Source organism: Brassica napus, chromosome C7 (genome assembly GCF_020379485.1).
Source record: "Brassica napus cultivar Da-Ae chromosome C7, Da-Ae, whole genome shotgun sequence".
In the NCBI taxonomy this organism is placed as follows: Eukaryota; Viridiplantae; Streptophyta; class Magnoliopsida; order Brassicales; family Brassicaceae; genus Brassica; species Brassica napus.
In genome coordinates this window covers 8,664,447-8,674,739 of record NC_063450.1, presented here as the reverse complement: position 1 = coordinate 8,674,739, position 10,293 = coordinate 8,664,447, and the positions used below count along the sequence as shown (strand labels likewise).

At 44.8% G+C, this 10,293-nt stretch overlaps 2 protein-coding genes across 2 annotated transcripts; both read right to left on the bottom strand.

Annotated features, from left to right (window-relative positions):
• Window positions 1-929: 929 nt before the first annotated feature.
• Window positions 930-3,377, bottom strand: LOC106394376 (pentatricopeptide repeat-containing protein At2g16880). Its single transcript, XM_013834951.3, has one exon. It carries the CDS (start codon window positions 3,300-3,302, stop codon window positions 1,086-1,088), a length of 2,217 nt encoding a protein of 738 aa, XP_013690405.2. The 5' UTR covers window positions 3,303-3,377; the 3' UTR covers window positions 930-1,085.
• Window positions 3,378-3,928: 551 nt separating this feature from the next.
• On the bottom strand, window positions 3,929-6,145 carry LOC111198012 (probable polyol transporter 4). Its single transcript, XM_013834921.3, has 2 exons — window positions 5,709-6,145; window positions 3,929-5,596 (listed from the first exon to the last, which is right to left on the bottom strand). The coding sequence occupies exons 1-2, from the start codon at window positions 5,890-5,892 to the stop codon at window positions 4,230-4,232; spliced, it is 1,551 nt and encodes a 516-aa protein (XP_013690375.2). The 5' UTR covers window positions 5,893-6,145; the 3' UTR covers window positions 3,929-4,229.
• Between the last annotated feature and the right edge of the window lie 4,148 nt (window positions 6,146-10,293).

Below are 10,293 nucleotides of genomic sequence, written 5' to 3'. Positions count from 1 at the left end.
TTTTTTTTTGAACTAATGCAGCTTTTTTTTTTTTGAAGTAATGCAGCTTTTTTTTTTTTGAACTAATGCAACTTTTTCAATACTTTCTTTATTTATGGTTTTTGTCTTTTATGTCAATTTTGAGTACTTTTTGGTGTTGAAAACAACAAAGATAAAAAAAAATATAGCTAGACAGAGTTCAATTGTTTTTTTTTGCGACAAAGAGTTCAATTGTTAGGTAGTGAGAATTTGATAGAGCACATGTTAACGTCCGACGAAGCGAGTAGCAAAGCATCAAAAGCCAATTCACAAGTCCAAATTAACACTTAATTCGTTTCGGTCCTATCTTAATGTTTTAGTTACATTTTTGTCTGAATGTTAAATGTAATCCTACTAGTGGGTGTGGGTTTGCCAATCGAGAAATCTCATTTATGTTCTTGTATGGTAATCGATCTTACATTCTTACTCTTATGTGATTACACTACATTTCATGAGCGTTGCTCACCATCACTGTCCGATCATTTATTTCAATAACATCAGATGACAAGATCAAGATTTACTTGAACACACATATGAACCTATGCTGAGCTGAGGGAGCTTTTTAGCAAAGCGGATTTTGATCCATACCACCCGCTGCAGGGTTGCTGCTTGGCCCGCGGATGGGGCTCTGATTTAGTCTGTTTCTTCGTTAGCTTTGAAATGAGTATGTCTCCATCTTTTTTCCCTAACATGTATAAACTGATCCCAAGAATTTTATAAGGTTTAATGAACAAGAAAAAGTCAGATTATTATCCCAAAACGTATGGAGTCAAACGAGTATTTGCCTCTTACACAAACACTGAACTAAATCATGGCGAGAGCTAATAAGAATATGATATCTCCAACACTGAAGTAAATGACGATCAGAAAACGCATCTACTTACCTCAGAGAGTGTTTGTAGAATTTGATATCCCACCAAATTAAAACATTTAAAAAAAAAAAATGTTTCAGAAGTATTGAGCAATAGATGATACAAAATTGATAGTGACTCGTAAACTGATACAAAACTAAACAAGAATACATTTAGCCAGAGAACCCACAAAAAAAAAAGAGTTTTGCTTTCCCTCTATGTAACGTCTATAGTAACCCCCTTTGATCTTCCTCTACTACAAAGTTCATTTATAACATCAGAGTATGCAATACCCTCAGTGTTATTAACTTCCTCCTTCGATTCAGCATTTTCATGCGCCTCTCCCTGCAAACTCTGTTTCGCCGATCCAAACTTTACAGAAACTTTCTCCAACAATTCTTCTGCTTCACTCAGCTTACCATCTTCCATAAGTGCAGTGACAATACTGTTGTATGTAAACCGATCAGGCTCTAGTTTTTTCTCCTCCATTTCTGATAAAAGATCAAACGCTTCTTTCACCTTCCTGTCCTTGCAGAAACCGGAGATCATCGTGTTGTACGTAACCGTATCGACCTCTCTCTCCTCGATAAGCGAGTTGAAGAAATTGAGAGCCTTTTCTGTCATTCCCTCCTTACAAAGACCATTGAGAAGAATGTTACACGTGTAGCTATCAGTCTTGAAAGAGTGTCTGACGCTTTCGTTATAAAACTCGAACGCTTTCTCAACACGTCCTTCTTTGCAGTATCCGAGGATGATCGAGTTGAAAGTAGTGTCATCAGGAAGCAAACCGCTCTCAGCAAGCTCATCGAACTTCTCCATAGCTAGCTCAGTTTTCCCATTGTGACAGAGACCTCCAATTAAAGAGTTAAACGTGCTCACGGTAGGGATGATCTTTATCTTCTTCATCTCTTCCCACATCTCTAAAGCCTTCTCAACCTTTTCTTCCCTGAAGTAGCCTGTGATTAACGTGCCGTAACTAACCTCGTCAACAATGTACCCTCTCTTGCGAGCACTATCCAGCAAATTGTGAGCTTCAACAAGTTTCCTCTCTTTGCACAAAGCATCAAGAATGGTGTTAAGTGTAATGGTATTCATCTTAATCCCCTTCTGCCCCATCTCACGCATCATCTCAAGTGCACCATTCAAGTCTCCTGCTTTCAAATACCCTTTTATCAAAGTATGATAAGTAACTCTATCAGGAGAAAACCCATGCACTTCCACCGATTCCTTAACCTTTCTAATAACCTCTTCCATCTTCTCTTCTTTGCAAAGCCACTTAAGAGATATGTTATGAGTCACTTGGTTAGGTTTAACTCCAAGATTCACCATTTGCTCCATCAACTTCTTAGCTTCCAAACTCCTCCCCAACTCAAAACACCCATCAATCAACGTGTTGTAAGTAACCACATCAGGCAGTAACTTCAACCCCTTCATCTCATCCACCAGCTCAAGAGCTTCCTTGATACTTCCCTCATTGCACAGCCCATTCATCAACATGTTATAAGTGCGAAGATCGGGTAACATGTTGGTTTGCTTCATCAGCTCCACAATCTGAAACGCTTCCTTCAACGAACCTAATTTACAGTAACCATAGACTAGATTATTGTAAGTATCCTTATTAGGCACCAAGCCGTTCTTATTCATATCCAACAACAGCTCCTTAACATCATTCAAACGCCCCTTCTTAGACATGGCTTTCAAAATCGTATTGTAGGTAACGTTATCAGGCTGCACACTGAACTCACTAACCATCCTCTCAACCATTCCTACAGCTTCTTCGAGCTTCCCTTCTAAGCAATACCCATGAATCAACACATTGAAAGTCTTCGCATTTAGCGAGACACCGAGTTTAACCATGTCGTCAAACACTTGTCTAGCGTTTGCGAGGGAGAAGCTTGAAGGGTACCTGACCAAGCCGATGAGAAGAGTGTTGCAAGTGAGAGGGTTTGGTTTCAGCTTCAGACGAACCATCTTCTGGAAGATCTGTAACGCCACGTGAGGCTTCCCGGCTTGAAGGTAAGCGCCGAGGGAAACGTCGAGGAGGGCTTTAGAGGGAGGAGGAGAGAGGTGGAGATTCGGGTGGAGGAGGGAGTTGGAGAGAGAGAGCGGTCCATCGGAGGAGGTTTGGATGTGGGAGACGAGAAGGGACTTGGCGTCGGCGAATTTGTGGTGGGAGATGAGGGAACGGACGACGGAGAGAAGGGGGAGAGGGGAGTCCGATGGGAATGCGTCGGGGGTCGAGGTTTTAGCCCAGTGGAAGAGAAAGAGGAGAGTTTCGGGTCGCTTGGCGAGTGAAGGAGAGGAGAAGAGAGAGAGGAGGAGAGGCTGAGTGATCTGAGGGATGTAAGGGTTTAGGGTTTCGAGGATATGGGTTTTCTCCGATGTGAGGATTGATGAAAGGGTTTTTAGTAATTGAGATTCCCGTGGCTTCATTGTTGTCGGCAGTCTGATTGCATCGTCGAGGAGAAATGTTTGAAGCTTTTTCCTTTGTGATGGCTAAACCGTAACAAACCGAGACTTTTGAACCGGAAACTGGAGACGCTCTTGTATTTCATTGTGATGGCTAAACCGTAACAAAGCTTATGAAGCTCTTTTTTTTCTTCTTCTTTTTCTAATTGTGTAGTTGTTCTCATGAAAAATGCATTAGTTGATTTAATTAGAGATCTTCATAGCAACTACCAAGACAACGTTCAGGCACAGTAATATTCAGATACGGTAAAGCTTGTTAAACCCACTCCTTTTGATTATGGAAGTGGTCATGTCAATCCAAGTACTGCCCTGGATCCTGGTCTTGTTGAAGACTTGAAGTACTTGTTGAGAGTATATGAGATTGATTGGTAGGGATGTCATTTTTATAGTCCTTATTCCTTGGTTGAAGGCGTTGGAGGGTTGGCCTATCTGTTCCTTAGGTTACGAGCTTTAACTTTTAGATCGATAACGTCTCCATATTATTTTTTTTTACTTCGAGACCCTTAGTAATAGAGAAGACACAAGGTCAGAGTGTTTCAGAAAAAGCAATATGCTGTGTTGTTGTTTGGTAGTGAAACTAAGCGGAGTTATGTCTGGAAACTGTTTAAAAATTAAAACTATATGAATGTTAAGACCGAGGGTCTGAAACAAGAAGTGACAACAAAGGTTCGAACTTTCTGTATTGTCTCCGAGTATTACATGGTTTCTTCATGAAACAAGGGGAAAAAATACAGAGCACTTGTCTTCCTGGAATATGTATACACCACCCATCAAACGCACTTGCAAAATCTGTCTTACTTTCATTGGATCTAAAACATGAACCGAACACAACAAAGTATCTCTTCTCTTCTGCCTCTTCTGGTTTAACATGTCCAATTCTGCCCTCAACATTCAAAACTCTTGATCCTTGCGCACAAGACGCTCAGCATCTCCAAGCTCAACTTCAGCGCCTTTCATTTCCATCCCACCCTGAAACATCAACTCTATTTGCTCCAGCGACTTCCCACTCGTCTCCGGGACTAGCATGTACACAAAGACAACCGAGAGCGCAGACACAAGGGAGAATACAAAGAACGTTCCTCCGACAGTGATGGCGCGTGACACCGATAGGAAAGACATGGCCACCAGACCGCTGCAGACCCTGTTCCCGACAGCTCCAAGCGCTGATGCCTGCGCTCTTAGCCGTAACGGGAAGATCTCCGACGTCAAGACCCAGCAGACAGGGCCCATCCCAATAGAGAAGAAAGCAACATTCCCGCAAACAAAAAGAAGCGCCAAGGCTATGCCAAGCGTTCCTTGGCCGAGAAACGTGAGAGTGAAGCTTAGACTAAAGAGACACAGTGTCATTCCAATTGTGCTCACGTAAAGCAGCGGTTTCCTTCCAACGCTATCGATCATGAAGGTGGCGATGAGTATGAACAACGTTTTCGTAATCCCGACAGCAACAGTTGCAGCGAGCAGCTTGGTCTCGTCTTGTATCCCTGCCTCTTTCAGAATCTCTGGGCTATAGTAGACTGTGGCGTCGATACCTGTGATCTGCTGGAAACACTGGATCCCAAACCCAACGATGAGCATTTTTCTTACAGTAGGAGATGGGCTAAGAAGCTCACGCCAGACGGGTCTCTCCTCGCCGCCTTCTGTCTTCGCAGCCGCCAGTTGTATCTCAGCTAGCCGCTCCTCCGCTTCGTCGTCTCTCTCATTCGTCTTCATGAGAACCTCTCGTGCTTTGTCCACTTGACCTTTCAACACCAGCCACCTAGGCGATTCAGGTATCACACACAACGCAAATCCTATAAAGACCGAAGGAAGGATACCAACTGCAAGCATGATCCTCCAGCTGATATGCACGGAAAGACCAGAGAAGGCATAGTTGGAGACATAGCCGAGCAAGATCCCTAAGTTGATAAAGATCTCAGGGAACGAAGTGAGGAAGCCTCTAGCCACCGTGGGAGATATCTCCGCGATGTAGACAGGAGCAATCATGACGCCAAGTCCGATACCAATCCCAGCAAAAGTTCTTCCGATCATGAGAACCTCGAAGGAAGGAGCAACCGCCATGACGGCAGCGCCGGTCTGGAAGACAAGAGCAGCCAAGGCCATGGTCCATTTCCTGCCGATGGAGTCAGAGGTTCTGCCGCCGGCTAAGCTGCCGAAGAGAGAGATGATGCTGAGGCTGCCGATGAGGACTTCCGTCTGCACTTCGGTTATGTTGAGATCCTGCTGTATGAACAACACCGCACCGCTCATTACACCAACATCTGGTCATCAAAATACCAAAAGCAGAGGACGGACACCGTTTCTTGTAAGCAAAACAATTAAAAAGAAAAAACAGAGGAGAACGTCTCTATTCATTAGACGGTTGAGACTAACCGTATCCGAGAAGAACGTTGTTCAAGGACGCAAAGAAGGCGCAGGCCATAACGTATTTTCTGGATCTGCTGCGATGATTATCCTCCGCGTCAGAGTCCATTCTCTGATACTTATTCCTCTTGTTTCCGATAGAGACCGCCGGAAAAACAGAGCCACCGTCATTTTCTACCGCCGGAAGAGTCATTTCTCTTCGCCGAGGATTCAGACGGAGGAACAGAGCAGAACCGGTTCGCAAAAGAGAATTTCAGACAACGAATTTTTGTTAAGAAATCCCGCGGATGTCGGGAAGGGCAGCAGATCTGAAACGGAGACTAGAAAATTATCATCTCCTTTGTGTGTTGACCAAAATTGGTGAATTTTCTTTTCAAAGAACACAACTTGACCCAAAGCCAAAGGTAAAGACTTTGTCAGTCCTTCATTTGTTTAGTGTTTACATTAAGTCATTAACACGTTAACACTTACGTAAAAGTTATATTAATTATTAAGAGACGTAAAGAGAAGGTTAGAAAATTATAACTATACATAATCAAAGATAGAATGGACCTTTCAAGGTAACAACAGCTCATCTTTTTAAGCTACCTATGAATGATATCTGTCGGTGGCTTTTCCAAGTTGATTGGAACTACAAAGACAGGCTCAAAGACGTGGTGGCACCAACAAAAACTCTCCTTCATGTAGAGAATAAGTATAGAAGGGTCTTTTAGTAAATATGTAATCCCTAGTATATACCTCTTGTATACAGTATAAATATTGTGGTATACATTCTAATAAACTTAATTCAGTCAATACATCTATATGGTATCAGAGCAGTGATACCTAGGGATCTTTTATTTTCACGCCGTCAAAGAATTTTTTTTTTTTTCTACTGTTCATCGTCTTCTTCACGTCTCCTACGATGTCAAGCTCTCCGGCGACTTCCTCTGAAACAATTCAGCTGTCTGATTCCCCTCACCTGCTCAACATTAACATGACAAACGTCACCAAGCTTACGGCCTCCAATTTCCTCATGTGGAGCCGTCAAGTCCACGCCCTACTCGACGGTTACGATCTCGCCGGACACATCGATGGCTCGACGATACAACCGCCTCCGACAGTCACCACCGATGGTGAACTCTCCACGAATCCAGAGTACACTCTCTGGAAGAGACAGGACAAGCTGATCTACAGCTCATTGCTTGGAGCCATTACGGTCTCCATTCAACCAATCCTCTCGACGACGACAACATCGGCTCAGATTTGGGAAACCTTGTCTGCGACCTATGCAAAGCCGAGCCGTGCTCATATCAAACAACTTCGACAGCAAGTTAAGGCTTGGACCAAGGGAACCATGTCCATCGATGAGTATGTTCAAGGTTTCACAACACGCTTTGATCAGCTGGCTCTACTAGGGAAGCCATTTGACATTGAGGATCAGATCGAATACGTTCTTGATGGTCTTTCCGAAGAATACCAACAGATTGTGGACCAGATCGAAAGCAGAGAGACGCCTCCATCTCTTACGGAAATTCATGAAAAGCTTCTCAATCATGAAGTTAAGCTGAAGACCAAGAACACTACCTCTACAGATCAGCCGATAACAGCTAATGCAGCTCAGGTCCGGAACTTCTCTTCCAACAACAATCGCAGGAACTCTCACAACTCGAACCGGAACAATAACAGAGGACAGCAAACTTGGCAACAACAACAGCAGTTTCCACCACGCTCCGACTCAGCCCCGCGCGGTTATCAGGGTCGCTGTCAGCTGTGTGGTCATCATGGACACAGCGCACGCCTCTGTACTCAACTCCAAGGGTCTTCGTATGCGCCTGCTACAGGGCAGCGGTACAACACACCAGCCCCAACCTCCTGGCAGCCGCGTGTGAACATGGCAATGGCACAGTCCTACAATCCGAACAATTGGATTCTCGACAGCGGTGCAACACATCATCTCACCACCGACTTGAGCAACCTCGCACTTCACCAGCCCTATACTGGCGGGGAAGAGGTCACTCTCGCTGATGGATCTACCATTCCAATCTCGCATACTGGTTCCTTTTCCTTAAACTCCCAAACTCGTCCTTTCGCCTTAAACAATGTCTTATATATTCCAAATTTACAGAAAAATCTTATTTCTGTATACCGTCTGTGCAATACTAACAATGTGTCTGTTGAATTTTTCCCTGCTCACTTTCAGGTGAAGGATCTCAGCACGGGGGTCCGATTGCTCCAAGGCAAAACTAAAGACGAGTTGTACGAGTGGCCGGTTACATCCCGCAATACCATCACCCTATTCGCCTCACCCACACCGAAAACCTCTCTCAGTTTTTGGCACTCGCGCTTGGGACACCCATCCTCTTCTATTTTACAATCTGTTGTTTCTCAATTTGCTTTACCTGTTTCTGATTCTTCTCAAAAACTTCCTTGTTCTCATTGCCTTATTAATAAAAGTCACAAACTTCCTTTTCATACAAACACAATCTCTTCTTCTCAACCCCTTCAGTATATCTATACAGATGTCTGGACTTCTCCCATTACTTCTATTGATCAATACGAATATTACCTTATCTTTGTTGATCACTTTACCCGTTATACATGGCTATACCCTCTCAAAAAAAAATCCCAAGTGCGCGAAACCTTCATACAGTTCAAAGCCGTTGTGGAGAAACACTTTGCTCTGCCTATCCGTAATCTCTACTCCGACAATGGAGGAGAGTTTTTAGTGTTGCGCCCGTTCTTAGCAACCCATGGCATCTCACATTTCACTTCGCCACCTCACACTCCTGAACACAATGGCATTGCGGAACGGAAACACCGTCACATAGTTGAGACTGGTCTGACTCTCCTACATCAGGCTGCAATCCCAACGCAGTACTGGACTTATGCTTTTGCTGCTGCGGTGTACTTGATCAACCGCCAGCCTTCACCGGTGCTCAAAAATCAGTCTCCATATGCAAAGCTCTTCAACAAGCCGCCTAACTATCTGAAGCTCAAGGTGTTTGGGTCTGCATGTTTCCCGTGGCTCCGTCCATATGCCAAAAATAAACTGGACAACCGCTGTCTACGATGTGTGTTCCTCGGCTACTCCCTTTCTCAAAGTGCATATCTGTGCCTTCACACTCCAACTGGCCGCATCTACACGTCTCGGCATGTCACATTTATTGAGTCGGAGTTCCCATACACCCCTCCTTCCACCTCAACAACCAGAGAAGAAGAGCCCGCTCAAACCACTTTCGCACCACCTACCATGATTCCTATCTCAACGCCTACACTCGTACACTCGTCTTCAACACCTCCCCCGGGCCAGGATCCTCACCAGACGACTTCGTCGTCAACTAGTTCTGCTTCTGCAGAGCATGATAATGCAGTGGGTTCAGGTCAGAGTTCACCGGCCACATCGTCAGGTAATGTGCAGACACACCAACCCGACATCACCACCACAAACTCCCAACCCTCTGTCTCAAACCCGCAACCTGAAGCAGCTCCCTCCCCGGTTCCGAACCCACAACCAGAACAACACAATGCTCACCCTATGAAAACCCGTTCCAAAAACAATATCACCAAACCAGCCAAAAAGCTAACTCTTTTAGCCCACACTACCAAACCTATGATCCCAACGACCCTAAACCAGGCCATGCGAGATGAGAATTGGCGTCGCTCCATGAGCGCTGAGTATGATGCTCAAATTGCCAATCATACATTTGAGTTGGTTCCACCGGCGCCTTCTCAGAATGTTATTAGCTCAAAATGGGTTCATACAATTAAATATTTGGCTAATGGTGATATTGACAGGTACAAGTCGAGATGGGTGGCTCGTGGTTTTACACAAGCGTATGGCATTGACTATGCAGAGACCTTCAGTCCCGTTGTGAAGTCAGTCTCCATCCGCCTTGTTCTTCACCTAGCCGTGACGCGCAACTGGCCGATCAAGCAACTTGATGTCAACAATGCGTTTCTCCAGGGCACTCTCTCTGAAGAAGTCTACGTCTCCCAACCACCAGGCTTTGTTGACCCCGATCGACCTCATCACGTCTGTCGTTTGAAGAAAGCTTTGTATGGCCTCAAACAGGCTCCCCGGGCTTGGTATCAGGAACTCAAATCTTTCCTTGGTCAAATGGGGTGTGTTAATTCTTGTGCTGATACATCGGTCTTCATCTACCTACATGGTTCTCACGTTCTCTACGTCCTCGTCTACGTCGACGACATCATCATCACCGGTAGCAGCCCTTCTTTGGTCTCTGCGTGCATACATGTTTTGGCCTCTCGCTTCTCTCTCAAAGATCCCACCGACTTACATTATTTTTTGGGAATTGAAGTCACACGCACTCGCACTGGCCTTCACTTGATGCAACGCAAGTACATTGTCGACTTGCTCACCAAGCTACATATGCTTGATGCGAAGCCTGTCTCTACGCCTCAAGCCACCACGCCAAAGCTCTCGCTATCGTCAGGTACTCCACTTCTCGATCCCAAGGAGTACCGGATGCTCATTGGAAGCCTTCAGTATCTCACTTATACTCGCCCAGACATCGCTTATAGTGTCAATCGTCTCTCGCAATTTATGCATAGACCCACTGACATTCATTGGCAAGCGGCAAAGCGCATCCTT

Excerpts from the sequence above, each read along its gene's own strand:
- LOC111198012 (XM_013834921.3), bottom strand. The coding sequence starts at position 5,892 with ATGACTCTTCCGGCGGTAGAAAATGACGGTGGCTCTGTTTTTCCGGCG. Across the intron at positions 5,597-5,708 it reads CAACGTTCTTCTCGGATACG|ATGTTGGTGTAATGAGCGGT; the intron begins GTTAGTCTCAAC and ends TTTGATGACCAG.
- LOC106394376 (XM_013834951.3), bottom strand. The coding sequence starts at position 3,302 with ATGAAGCCACGGGAATCTCAATTACTAAAAACCCTTTCATCAATCCTC.